General features: G+C 39.4%; 1 protein-coding gene across 2 annotated transcripts in view; it reads right to left on the bottom strand.

The window, feature by feature from the left end:
* LOC148427865 (interleukin-1 receptor accessory protein-like 1) overlaps positions 1-14,776 on the bottom strand; it is a 122,225-nt gene extending 107,449 nt beyond the window's left edge. The window contains exons 1-3 of one of the 2 annotated variants that reach the window (XM_088408150.1): positions 14,604-14,776; positions 14,394-14,468; positions 1,672-1,767 (exon numbers count right to left, since the gene is read on the bottom strand). In XM_088408150.1, coding sequence (XP_088264276.1) covers positions 1,672-1,753 — 82 coding nt within the window. In that variant the 5' untranslated portion in view covers positions 1,754-1,767; positions 14,394-14,468; positions 14,604-14,776. Of the gene's footprint in view, positions 1-1,671; positions 1,768-14,393 lie in introns of both variants that reach the window. The other variant, XM_088408151.1, reaches the window with a different exon arrangement.
* Positions 14,777-15,227: the final 451 nt, after the last annotated feature.

The following is a 15,227-nucleotide window of genomic DNA, read 5'->3' as shown; positions in this document are numbered from 1 at the left end:
ATTGGGTGCATGAATGGTTATTTGTCCATGTGTGCCATGCAATTAGGCTGGCAACCAGTTCACGGTGTCCCCCGCCCACTGCCCATAGATAGGCACCAGCAAGCCGGCGACTCTCGTGAGGATAAGCGGCTCTAGAAAATGGGTGGGGGGTGTTCTGTCATTACAAAACTTTTAAGTAATGCGCGTATCCCCGTTCGTAAAACTTAAGTGTCGCCATTTGTAGTGTGCATGTCACCTTTTGCATCGCAGCGTGTCATTAAAGATTTTATGTCAGTTATCCTTGATGTTCAATGTCACAATTTGTCATTAAGCCCTTTATCGAGTATATAACTTGAGTTCCTTTTGTGAAGCTTTTGTCAGAAGATAACACGTAATCTCCCGAATGGTACTGTGTAGTGTTAATGTTTGTGCCTAGTCCTGATTTGTTTTTGTAAACAAATAGTGGGAACTTGCTGAAAATGCTCTTGGATCCTGAAATAACCACCCCGTGACAGTACCCATGTATATTTGTTTTGTTTTACTTGCATTTCTCTTAGGGTAGGTCTATGAAAGGGTAAACACAACATTTAGGATTAGTCAAGGAATAATTCTTTATCAAAGCCTCAATCTCAATATGACAGATGGTGAAGGTTTTGTTGTTGTTTTTTTTACATATCATTTCCAATCATAAGTGGCTTCTGGGGATTAAATTTGCACTGCACTTTGACCTCTCTGGTCAGGAGTCACTTTCTTATACAACTAAGAGAGGCCCTTATTCTGAATAGGTTCATTAATATGGAAGGTAGATTCTATCCTTTAAAAGACATAATGTGGATGTCCACCCTGAGTTAGACGTTTTGATGGGTATGAGGACAGTAAATTAAGACAGTAAATCACGAATGACATCGACACCCTGTACTTTGAAAGAATTACGTATTTTTTTAGGAGGGAATTTAAACACAAATAACTGTGGATAGACACCAGCAAGCCAGCGACACTAGTGAGGATAAATGGCTATAGAAATAGTTTGGATGGAAGGATGATTGAACACACATTCGGTCTTGAAAATTGCATCTATATAGGTCTTTACAGGCTGTTAGTGTTTAAACATTCCGTCCTGGGTAACTATTAGAACATAATTGCAAAAGAAGAAGCTTAGTAAATTTTGCTTAAGAAGATTCAGAGCTGACTTAGAGTGAAAATACGTAATCGCTGTGTCGTAAATGAATGGACAAAACCTGCTTGTTTGGCCTTAAACAGGGTGAATGTACCAAACATCTTGGGCTTTGGAAATGAGTGTCCCAAAAAAACGTTTTAAGAATTGGAAAAAAAAAACAAACAAAAAACAAAAAAAACTCATCCAGCTTGTTTATGCACTATTTGCACTTTCGGACAAACAGTGACAACGTTTATAACATGCCACTGACTCCCAAGAGGTTGACTTATTACTGCAAGAGTGACTTAATACTGCAATTATGTGACACTAATGAAAACCACACCTTTAACATCATTATGGTGGCACACTTATGTTTGTTTCAGTAATATTGTAGACAGATGTTCTCGGATGCCAGATAAGCGATCTAAGTAAACCTCGGATCGATCTGTTAAGTCAATGTATTTTGCAGTTTATATTTCATAGACATAGCATGGCAGACACAACAAGAAATAATAATTAAAAAAAAAGAGACTTACCTGAACCTCTCTTTGATAGCAGTCTCAGGCAATGGACCAAAATTGCATGAAGTAGGACAAGAAAAGGTATCGATGCCTTCATTTTTTTTCCTGGTCCTAAAAGAGTACAAGCAAGAGTGATAATGTTGTAGATCAGAAAGACAACAAGTGTAATGACCACTTTAGTGGCAAAAAGTGAACAGTTTTATATGATTTGTAAATTGAATATACAGATATCTCATATTCAATTTTGATATTAAATGCATACAAACACACGCACACACACAGGCAGAAAGGTTAATGGCAACGTTATTTTGGGGTTAAGACCAAAGAACCATTTTTGCCCAAATTAATCAGTTGAGATGTCAAACCTCCCCAGATTATAAAGTGTTTAAATCTCAGATGATGTCCTTACCTGATGTTAAAATGTATTTTTCAATGATCGTTCGGCACTAAAATTTGTAAGTTTCTGATAAATATTTAGTTGCTATGGACATTTGAAAGATGAATGTGCCAAAACTTTAAATGCATATTTCTCAAAATTTGGGATTTCAATTCGGCAAGATTCAAACTGTTGTAACTTTGTCAGTTGGTTCGGACGACCTCAATGTATTATCTATCAATTTAAAGGGAATTAAGCATAGAATTAGAATATATCAATATCGCGGTTTTCATTTACAGAGCATTTCCATTGTGAAAACAAATTCATGCAACTCCAAATTGCTCTACGAGGGAGTTCCAGTTCATGTTTCTGAAAAGACAAGGGTGCTTTATAACGTTGTTTCCTCAAAGATGCATTAGAAAGCCTTTAAGAACTCTGAAAAGGCACAATAGCGCCTGAGACCTTTCGAAGCATGTGAAACTGGCCAGCAGCCAAAAATGGTGACATGGCTGTTCTCCTTTTCAAAAGGCCTTTTGTTGTTATCCTTGTGCTAGCTGCAATCAACCCTAGCTCTGGGGGGAAAAAAAAAAAATAATAATCTTTTTTTTTTAATTAGTTCTGGGTTTGGTGAAAATCTGGAACATTGTCACAAAATCTGCGGTCTCTTTCTTTGAACACTAGTCTAATCAGCATGAATTGCAGCCCAAAGATGCTTTTGCAACATATAGCACCGTGTTTCTTTCTGTACATATAAAGTCAGTAGAAAACAATTACCACCGAATAAAGGCAGCCATGTTATTGTATACAGTACATGATATACACAATGAGCAAAGTCAATTTGAGGCATTAAAGGAGACTTAAAAATGTCAGAAGTGGCACATCGAGCAGTATGAGAGAGTATGAGTTGCCATTGCCAGTGGAAGCTACGCAAGAGGAGTCGGACAGCTGGAGGGAAAAAGCTACCCGAGGTCTGGCAAGATTGCAGCAGACTGAACACACTCATACTGCAGCGCGTGATCCACTTTGTGAGGCTGTAATGAATTCAGGATGTTGAGAGAGAATGTCCCATTGATTGCAGTCATGCATACTTTTCAATATTACTGTAGCATCTATATGGCAATTTTGACAAAGCAAATAATCGTAAAGCAACATGGAAAGAAAAATGATGGGTAGCTCATCATGGTACCTTACGCAATGTTACATGAACGAGTACGCCTGCAGTGGCAGAGCCCATGAGACTCCCACTAGAAAGCAGTGGAGGAACAGCAAGCCAATAAGTAATTATGGCTCGAACTGTGTAAAAATCAGGTTATATTTGGAGCGGGACAGAGGAAGATTTCCATTCACAGTGTGCGGTACGTGGTGAAGTGACAAGCAGCGAATGCATGGAACCATTACAGTACATCTCAATTTATTTATTAAACCACATTATGTAACGGAGATGACAAAGTTCAAACTTATTAGATACACATACATATACAGTATATAGCAGTGATCCCTCGCTTTTCGCGGTTAGCGGGGACCGGAATCTACCCGCGAAAGTAAAACCCGCACTTTCTTAATTCAAAGAAAAAAAAAATCTTTTAAATGTGAAAAGTTTTCAAGCTATACATATTATTTAAGGCAAATATTACTGCAGTACACATATTTACTTGAATCGTAAATGAAAAAAACGAATACACTGTACACGGTACAGGTCATATTTGCAGCGGGCTGGAAGTTGAATTAAAGTCTAATCTGTACATGATAACAATTGTATTATTATGAAAAGAAATCTAGGTATTACATTTCCAGCGGTCTAGTGAACATCTGTGCTTCTTAGTTTGGCTTTGCCCACAATGTGTGTGTGTGTGTGTGTGTGTGTGTGTGTGTGTGTGTGTGTGTGTGTGCGTGTGTGTGCCTACTGCCTCGACAACAGCTGCGTTTGCCCTGTGTGCGTTTCATGACTGACACGGCACGACCCTGTGGGTGTAAAAGCAGGAGTTGGGGCGGGAGTAGATTACTTCTTGGGTGACATCAACTCAAAGGACGGAATAGAAATGGACCTAGCAAACATCTCCACAGTCACCTCCTTGCCAGTGTCTGGGACAAGGAAACAGTGGCAATGCTTCTTGGGTTTTGCAAACCCCTTCAGATGCTTTATCCCGAACTACAGTACCGTGGCAGTTCCACTCACTGCCCTGCCCTCACCAGTTTGAGGATCCTCTGTCTTTGGACGCCAGGGGCAGCTAAGGTCTTCCAGGAAATTTAGAATCAATTTCCCACAGCTCCCATTCTCTAAATGCCAGATTCTTTTAAACAGTTTGTTATGGAGGTGGATGCCTCTGATGTCGGTGTGCGGGGTGTCTTATCACTGCTATCATAAAAGCAGAAAGAGGAACTATGACATCGGGAACCGTGAATTCCATTGAAGACGGCCTTGGAGGACTGGCGATGCTGGCCGAAGATCCGTTTCTTAGTCTGGACAGACTTTTAAGAATTTGGAATATATTTGATCCGCTAAGAGACAGAGCTCCCGTCAAGCTCGCGGATCCTTGTTTACTTGGTTTAACTTCACATTCTCCTCCCACACGGGTTCTTGCGACATCAAACCTGACGCACCATCCAGGCAGTTTCAGGATATTTCAGTTTCAGTTTTTGTTTGTTTGTTTGTTTGTTTTTTGTTTGTTTTACGCTTCCGTACTACGTCAGAGGCATGTGCATTGTCACCACGCAGCCTTTTCTAGAAATGCGTGCTCCAAGGCCCTATACAACTGATAATTTGCTTCAGGCCTCTCTTCTTATCCTTTCTGCTCTTGGCTAAACAAATGGACGATCGTGTGACTGACGTAACAGCGCACACATAAGTTACATGATAGATCATCTTAAAGGAGCCATAGAATGGAAAACTACATGCAATTTTTGAACTGAGAAATATTATGGGCCACGAAGAGTATAGCATGCAATGTAAAATAGCGATTAGAATTTGAACTTCACTTGTGGTTGCCCGAGGATGCCAGTTGGCCAAAAAAGACGTGAAAATTCACTTGAGCTTGTTTTTGATCAAAGGTGAAAACTGCATATTTTCTATTCAACATCAGAAAACAAAGTAAATGCTTGATTTATCAATTTTATGGACCTTTTAAGATTAAGCTTTATTTGGATCTACTTTACCAAAACTAATTACACTAGTACCCTTCGTCTTGCAATCCATCAGAAATGCTGGACCGTGTGGGGAAACGCTTTAGTGTGGCCAGGGTTGGATGCGTCAGTAAAGTAATGGGCTTTCGTCAAATCTGCTGATAAACTTTCCTGACTGAATGGCGCTGACACACTTTGGGCCAAGGCCTCACTTAGTTCTTGCATAAGACATCTTTGTTGCAATGTCAGAATCCCTGAATAGTTTTGCGCTCACCTTCTTCCCACAATAATTGGAGAGATAACTGCGGCCATGACGCAAACCACATAAAGTGGCTGTTAGCTCAGCCACATTAACTCTGTCCACTAAATGTTTCATTGTCATGAACGACAAAATCATCTTTGCGTGCCTTTGTCTTTCTTTGAGCAGAATTTTTACTGAGCATAAGGAGTGTCTCGCAAATAGAGCTGCACACATACAATGTTCTCGCTCTCTCAAATACAGCCTGCAAGTAACTTGTCAGTAACTGCGAAACTGGGCCAGCCTTAAGTTACCTGACATCACATATGTGGAGCCAATCGGCAAGAACTTTCAAGTCAAGTGAGTCAAGCGACAAATTGAAAGATGCGGCTTTGTTTCTCGGGTATGAACGTAAGCCACAAAAAGAATGCATTAAAACCGATATGAAATTTCCAGGCCTTATCGAAGAACCTGGACATTAAGTGTCCCGGGAGAATATTTTCCCTCCTGCGACAGATCTTTAAAAAGAAAAACAATCCCGGTAAAACTACTGAAAACCAGGAGCTCAAATACTATCAGACATCATTCCTACGTGACAAAAAAAAAAAAAACAGCAAGGAAACAAAACAAATGCATGGAAATAAATACATTAAGGAACGACATTAACCAGTCACAACAGTAAATACAATACTCCATATGACAAGTGTGATCAATACATAAAAATGACAACCGAATGACCAATAAGACAAAGGTGACAAATGCATGACCATAGAAACTGCATAGTACGTGACAAATAATGACGATAGTAACTGCATAGCGACTGATATGACAACGATGGGAGTAGTTTGAGTGCTAAATTTTCCTTAGTGCTACTTGGTGTAAAAACGTAGAGAACCACTGCCCCAGGCCCATCATCATTACAGGGTTCCTCGACAGAGATTATGTTGATGATGTTAGCCAAGACACAACACAGCTCACCAAGGCTATATACTTGAAATGTATCCCCGTGGACTAATGTCAGTAACATCCTACTCAATTGAGAAACAACAGCACTTTGTGGAGGGGATCAAATCAAATGTAAAAATAAATAAGGGTACATTTTACGGCTATCAAGTGATCGCTTTCAAAATGACCTGGATTTCAAAGAACCCACATTTCAGAGGGAAACTCGCCATAACAATCAGCTGCTGACACCTTACTCTCGAAAGATTCTTTTACTCATCTCATGTTTCTCACCCAAAAGTCAATTACTATTGAGTCAGGCTGAGGTGGGGCAATGGTGCCCTATTGACTCTCAAGTTAGCCCCAAGGACCGCATCTCACGCTCAACAGCTATAAACAGATATAATTCCGTAACTGGCAATAGAGGTTTAAGGAAGACTCCCCAGACGCTTATTGAGATGAGGATTTTATGGCTATTTACCCTCTCGTTCTCCCACTCTCGTCCGTCACATGAATGTGTCCCTATCTGACTGGTTGTGACTGATGCTTTCGAGTAGTCAAAGTTCATGGAGAACCAAAGTCTAAAGTCGACCTGGAGCAGAACTCCTATACACTCACATTTTGTAAGAACGTGTTGTAGGCAACCATTGAAGGCAAAACTACAAAATGTCTGTTTTTGCACAGCATCCACTCGCACATCTCAAAAGCACTTGAGTTAGGGACAAACCATCTCATCTACTTGAGATTATCTAATAGATTGTAACACAACGACTGCATGTTGTTGATGGAGATTGCGTGGTATTGTCCGTTTTCTGTTGACTGTCATGTTGGTTTGTTACTGTTGGATTAATTGGGGGACTACACAGCGTTGTTCAGATGTTTCTGTATGTCCAACAATTCACATAAAACTCCTGCATACAGATCCCAGTATTGGAATGAACAAACCCACCAAGGTTTACAGCATTTACATTTTTGAATCAGTAAAGCTGAGCTGTTTTTAAAATCAAATCTAATGGAATTGAGTTGCATCGTGTTTATTTGTAAATTTATTTATGGAAAAGCCATTTTGACTGTATCAAAATATTGTATCAACATTAGGGGTGTCAGATTAACAGATTCATTGGGATCCATTGATTACAGTCACCAATAAAGGGTTAAATTCTTCATTAGTGTTAATCTCATTTTTCATCTCCAACTTAGTATTTATGAATTGAGATTCTTGTACTTGAGTTGTTGGTGTTCAAACAAGGTCAATCACACTCTGAAGTCAACAATGTTGTTTATCTTACGTACTTTCCGCAATATGAGGCGCACCGGATTATAGGCGCACCCTCAATTAATGACATATTAATTGACAAAACTCTTTCCATATATAAGGCGCACCGCATTACAAGGTGCATCAGTAGAAGCAGTCAAACCTTATTGGTGGATTACAAACCAGCATTCTGACAACGCCACTCACTAACAAAATGAATAAACAATTGTCTTAGGTTTTATTTTATTCGTATTTCCGTGACAGTTAGTTTATCTTTTAACAGCAAGTTATAACATGTAGTGCAACATTTATATCAGGGAACGTTTCCTCCAGTGCAATCGCAATATAGTAATACTCAAAGTAATGACAATAATAACTCAAATAATAACTCTAAACTCTCAATAGCATAATAACTCAATGTCAATATGACCAACCTTGTTCAACTGTAAACACACCAAAGAAACGGGTAAAGCTTATTTTATCAGTTCAAGCCCCATCTACGAATTACAATCTCAATATTGATCCATATATAAGGCGCACCATCAGCTTTTAAAACAAAACAAGGCTTTTAGGTGTGCCTTATGTGGGGGAAATACGGTACATTATGTTTTGTCATAATCTGATTGGCTTGTGTTGCTGGTGGGAGGGCAAGTTCAAGAGCAGAAAGAAGACAGGAAAGCGCATGCGGAAGTTGTCAGTCCAATCAATGGCACATTTAACTTAAAAGAAATACTCAACTGCACCTTCAAAAAAGGTAGAGCGATTCTTTATATGAAATGGATTTACCACAGAAGCCACTCAGGTTTAACTTACATCGTAAATGCAAAGCACCAAGCGAGTGTGGCCGTAGTTAATGATAGCGACAAATGCACTAATTTAGCAAGCTATTAGCAAATCTCTCTGACAAACTAAACTCGAGGACACGACACATTTGAGCAAGCGACAGCCAGGCTGCACAATGTTTTCTTTTAATGTTAATTTCTCACTTTTGGGCAATTGACAAAAGTAAACAGCACTATTCCCCCTGATGGTCGAAACTAAAATTTGCAGCCAGCACCTGAGACTAGTCTCGGGCCTTGTCGACACGTAGCCGGGCTTCTTGCAAACTGGCAGTAAATGTCTCCGTTTTACCATGTTTGCTATACTTACTATAGTTATATAGCTTCATTTTTCCATCATAACCGAATTTTTAAAAACCTCCGGTTTCGTGGTTGCGTGTAACCGGCTTAAACCGGAGAGTTGCGTCGACTCTTTTTCCCGCCGAAGATGCAGATACTGGTGACATCAGAGGTGGACACGTCAGACGCGGAAGTTCTTTCTGACTGGACAGAATTTGGCGTCATTACTGCCGCCCGGCGACTTGGCATGCTTGTAAGTGAATGAAACCTCACTGTGCTGGATTCATATAGACGCGATTTCTTTAAATAATCAAACAACAACGACGTGGGGGAGACTAAATAAGGCTGTTACATGTAGACAAGGCCTCAAATACAGCAGAAAACGACGACTGCATTTGTTCAGATCTGTTAGAGAAAATTTTGTTGTTGAATATCAATATCTGCCACAATAACACAATGTATCTAAATTAAAAAAAAAAAAAAAAACAGGAGGGTTTTTGGAGTAAGATTTTTGCGTAAGATTAAAACTTTTCATTAGATTATTTAGATCAGTTATTACAAATCTTAATAAATTCATCTCCATTTGTTTAATATCTTGACAGTACTAATCGAAATATCATCTCAAAATCGCCAATCATATTGAATTGCCGAATTGTATAATTTAAAAAAATAAAAAAGGAATGACTTTGCGTTGAACCGTTAGGTCTTATATCGTTAGTTATCATATTGGTCAAAAATATTGTTACAATCCCTAAAATGTGTGTTTGTATGTGGGTGTACGTGTATGTGTTTGCATCCAGGCTTAAAAAAAAAAAAAAAAAAAGCAATGTCAAGCCTCAGCAAATTCTGAAGATGTGGGTACAAATCTGAGTTCCTGCAACAAGATGCTCTGCCTCATTTTGGTGTGAGGGAAGTATGATGTACAGCATGTGAATGCACAGGACTCTCTGTCAGCTATTCAATGATAGGGCTGTCTTAGAGGGTTGAGAGAAATTCTGCATGCATTGCTTCAGGGAGGAGGTGAAAGAGTGAGAGAAGAACAAACAGGAGGATCAAATGGGTTTGAAAGAATGAAATGAAACCATGACAGAGAGCCTTATGGCACGAAGTAAGAATCCACCCAAAATGGTTCTGGGTAGGCCTGGTTCTGGGTTCTGGGTAGATTCCCTAAGCCAAATTTGTCAATTGCTTCAGGGGATTAACTGCATGTAATGTCTTATTAAATTCGCTGTGTTGTGGGTCAAGAGAGCCTTGTTAGCTCACAGGACAATGACGCGGGATTTTTAAAACGACTGAACATTCCAAACAGAATGTAAACCTTTGCCAGGTTGGTCCAAAACACATAAGCAATTTGCAGAGGTGGGTATCGTCAACAAGTCAGTAAGCCCCCTTCATTTATTCAGGCTTGCGCAGATGGACCCGGTCGACCCGTCGTCGCCGACAGCCTTTCTGTGTAGCGAAGGTACTTTCTATGTCAATTATATGCGGGTTTTCTCTATCCTCGAGCAGGCTCGGTTTATCCCCACAAATAGCGGGGGTTGACTCCATGGCATGTTTCTTCCTTTGCAACGCTAGGGCTTGAAATATCATTTTCATCATAGCAGCATTTTTTTAACTGCCGCGACATAGAAGTATTCCGGAAGATATAGTCAGGCGTGCCGTGGGAAATCATCAAATTAAGCAGCTGGGATCAAATATTGGAGGGACATGGAGTGTCGTGTCCAAATCCTCTTCTTGTAAGGCCAATCAAGACACCTGTTGAGAGCCAACTGTGCTGCAAGATCTTCCACTGTGTTTTGGCTTGGAAAGGTCACTCAGCCCATTCAGACATCATGAGCTGTGTTGATTAGCAGGTTTCCGGATGACTGTTAACCAAACCGGAGATTAGCATATCAGGTATCTATAGCATAACATCTAGACCTCCATTTCAACAATCAAATGTTTAAATTCAACATGCCACACAATTCAGAATGCAGCCGAAATCACACATCTAATGTAAATAAATAGCCAGTTTGAAGGACTACACCGGACAGAACTTCATGAATGAACCTAATATCTCATTAAACCTGAGCACGATTTATGAGAAAATGTGATAAAAAGAGCTTCAAAAGGGTATGCGTTTGCTTTGCTGAGACTTGACGTGGCATCACGTTGCGGTTGTAATAATTATGACTAATTTTTTTTTTTTCAAAGTTTTCAACGTCAGTTATTAATTTTATTGACTATTTCAGAGTAAGTTTGTTAGCTTGTAGTATTGCTGTTTTTTTTATTATTATGTTTTGTTTCATTAAAAATGTCATTTCAATTTCATCAATGCCATCTAAATCATTTTCTAAGTCAGATCATTCGACCCTTTTTACGATGTGGTTGCTTGCTGGGTCTATTAAGAGGTCTTGATAGGTTAGTGACTGACCTATTGATTCCTATGTTGCTGGATGCTCCCGTAGCAAATATATTGGTGCTTCTTAAGATACCAAATGCATTTTTTTGTGCATGGTGTAGACATTTTAACACCCATTGTCCTAAAACAGAGCGTATTTGTTTTACCAGGCCAATTGATGTTTGTGAAATGCTTTATTTGTTTGTTTGTTGTTTTATTTGACCTACAACTTTTGACTTATTCAAACTACTCCAATGTGTATCAGTGTACTCAGTTGAAGACATCCAGGCCTATCCGATCATGTCTCATGTGTTTGTGAGGGATGTAATTAACCTTGCTGGACAAAATGGACACAACAGTGGACACAAATGAATAGGCTCGGTCTCAGGTGGCTATAACAGAGAAAGGGCTTTGACCCCCTCGACCTCAGCTGCCTCTGGTAATGAAAAACAACTGTATATTTGATCACTTTCATAGAATATCATTTCGGCAGATGAGGCACAACATGAAAACCTTAAATATGAACTTTCGGCATCTTACAAAATAAGATGCAGTTGATCTTGTTTATTGTCATGACTCGGTAACTAATCTGACACACAGCAACATACAATCTTTATATGATCAATGCAATTGGAGAAAAAGCCGCCGTATATTTGTAAATATGTTCAAAAGCATCCGCTTTTCCGTACCATTAATGTGTGAATACAGAAATTGATTTTTATTCCCCATGATGTTAATACAGTATCTGTGATTGTGGATTGAAATCTGAAGTTGTGTTTAAAACGATGTTCGAGTTAAAGATGATTGGGATTTTAGAGACTATACAGTATCTGTGATTGTGGATTGAAATCTGAAGTTGTGTTTAAAACGATGTTCGAGTTAAAGATGATTGGGATTTTAGAGACTATATGAACAATATGGATGCCTCCCACTCTGCCGTTTCCAAGAACAGACCTTTAAAAGCTAATCTACTGCAGTATTTCAAGAACAGTATTTGGAACAGAGGTGTTCTACCACCGGACTGAAAAAATGGTGTTCATCCTTAGTAAGGGAGCCTTCTTTTTTTGTGTAGACACATCGTTATCTATGTGGGTTCCATACTTATTAATTCATGACATGTCAGTGACAACAAAAATAAATAGCTCTGAGTTAGATCAATGCCAAGTAATTGTGATTTACGATGGAGCAAGGTGTGTGTAGAGGGCAAGAAGAGACTATCGTCACCGAGATTGGATTTTCCGAAGATTTAAGTGGGACTGCACCCATTATTGTGTGCTGTCCTTTCTAATGTTTATATTTTACAATGGTCAATGTCTTGTGGTGGCAATTAGGGATGGAAACATTGTACAGCCTTTGTTGTGGTTACACACATTGTTTTTTTTCCCATCATTTCAAAGTCATTAATGTCATTTTAGAGCCAGGATGGAGGTGACCCCCTCCAAAACCTGCTTTTTGTGCCCCCCACCCCAAAAAAATCTCATGCTCACTCACTCCAATCATTCCATACAAAGGGCTGTATTGCAGGGCGAGACAGCACTTATTTCCCACCCAATTAAAGGAGCCTTTCATTCAAAAGCCTTTGAATATCTATCTCTTCAATGCAAAACCACGACCAAAGGGACCTGGTAAAATTAAAAGTAAAATTAAAAGTATCAATCAACAGAGGTAGGGGAAAGCTTTTGGTGTCGCTGTATGCTTAGGTCTCAGTAAGACCTGCCGGAATGCTTGACATGATTCCAGTTGTTATTTTCACAATCAGAAAAGGAGGTAACCAAAGGTGGGAAAAATCATTCTATAGAACAGCAAGCTGATCATCCTATGACCAAAATCATTGTTACAATACACAATACAATACACAATGGAAGATTGTCAATGCTGTTTGACGCTCTTGACAAGGTATGGCACAATGTTTTTGCATGTGCACCAAGTTATCCCTCAAAGAGTGGCTATGTCTTTTGCTATTGGCAGTTATGACTTGCAGTATAGTATAGTTTGCCTTCAGATATTAGTAAAAGAACCTACTGCAATAAGGTAATAAATGATTGCTATGCAGTGTTTATAATGATGGCCATTATCTTCATATAAATCCATTTCTAAGACAGAGTGTTTGACCCAGTTCGATACCTTGTAGCCGCTGGCTATGTTAAGTCAGACTCATCACTCTCACCAACCTATTAATTTATGTGCTGCTAGATGCCCCGTGGCAAAAAAAAAAAAAAAAAAAAAAAAAAAAAAAAAAAAAATATATATATATATATATATATATATATATATATATATATATATATATATATATATATATATATATATATATATAATTACAAACAGACACGGTAAAAGACTAACAGTTTAATTGATTATTTAAGGTCAACATTATTTATTACAGATTATACAGATTATTGACATTTTGTTGCAGATTTTAGCAAGGATAATGGGAGATGACTCACAAATGGCTTTCACGACCACCAAATAGGGTGGTGGGTGGGCATGTGACACATGGCCTTGAGTTTGACACCTGCTATGTAAAGCAAATCTTAGCTAATTAATCTGCAAACTGCTCATATGATACTTTACTTCAATTTACGCTACCCTCATACAACATGCATGTCTCCACCACAGATAAGATTTCCACATCCATGTTTACAATGACCAGCCACTATTTGGGAGCATTCAGCTGGAGGAATGTTGGAGGCTATACCGCTTAACACTTGGCACAAATAACATCTGTCCGTCCATCCGTCCGTCCGTCCATCCATCCATCCATCCATCCATCCATCCATCCATCCATCCACCCATCCATCCATCCATCCATCCATCCATCCATCATCCGAGTAGGGTCACGGGGGCAGCAGCTTTAGCAGGGAAGCCTAGACTTACCTTATAAATAAATAGTGAACATGGGGTGGTGAAATGCACATGGAAGCACACTAGATGCAGTCGTGAGTCCCGGAAAGATGTCCAAACAAATAGTTCTAAACCATTTGAGTCAGTCAGCAACTGTCCGATTTTTGTATCTAAAGACTGAGTGCGTTTAATGACACTTTGCAATCAATGACGTTAATTTATTAATGGAGAATGAGGCTATCCTGCAGTCACGAATTGTGCACGTACTTATTGGGGGGGGGGGGGGGGGTGCATCAATACGTAGCTGGTCTAATGACGCATTTTGGTGGACTTGTACGCGAATATTGTTGGATACTAGCGAGACAAAACGCAGCTGCAGTACACGAATCGAACATGGTCAGTCAAACGTAATTCTATTTAAATTCTAGCTGTGTATAAGTTAATAAAATATCCGTCGAACTTACCTTAAAACAGTTTCCGAGCGGTTACGATCTTTACGCTGTCAATTCACAGTCATTGCGGGAAGTCGGTGCCCCAGGCTGCAGAATAATGCGCGGGTTAAAAAAAAAACGTGGTAAAGAATGAGAGCTCAAACATTAACTCCCAAAAGTAATGCAATACTCCAAAAATTGCTGCGTCGTTTCAAGAATTACATAATGCCAAACGGTGCACACCTGCTCTCTGACACTTGAGGATGAAACACGATAATGACTGAGCTCGGATGATAACGCCACCAAGAACATCAATATGGCGGTATTCATCAATCAGTGTGATCATTCCGTAAAATCAGTCACGTCCACTCGAGCTCATGAACACATTGGCGCGGATGTTCTAGGGACGATGTGCAAGGAAAGATTCTCTCTCGCGCTCAGCCCGTCTCTCCCCCTCCTTCCCCTCTCTCTCCTGTTCCTTTCCAATTTTGGGGGTGGCACTTTTAAATTGAATCCAAGCACCCCAAAAGCACCCAGTATATGTACAGTATATTGTGGCTTCTGCTCTAAAAGTTAAAGCATTGGAGTTTACGTGTATTAACAACCAACTACTTTTTGGATGCCTGTGGTTTGATATCGAAGCACATAGCTATCTATGTCTCTATATTCCTAATTGCGACAAGCAGTGCTGCGTTTACAAACCGGGAAGTCTGAGCACTCAAAGTAACAGAACGTAAACAATGTCACACGCTCTTAATAACAAAACAAATAACCTATTTGTTCGCAATGCACTCATTTGTATTGATAAAAATATATATTTCTCTGAATATTTCGGGATTGCTCCTCCATTCCAATTGCATAGCACAT

Source organism: Hippichthys cyanospilos, chromosome 2, assembly GCF_059441005.1.
Source record: "Hippichthys cyanospilos isolate Australia breed blue-spotted pipefish chromosome 2, RoL_Hcya_1.0, whole genome shotgun sequence".
Classification (NCBI taxonomy): domain Eukaryota; kingdom Metazoa; phylum Chordata; class Actinopteri; order Syngnathiformes; family Syngnathidae; genus Hippichthys; species Hippichthys cyanospilos.
The sequence above is the reverse complement of the archived record's forward strand: the minus strand, read 5'-3'. Positions and strand labels throughout refer to the sequence as shown.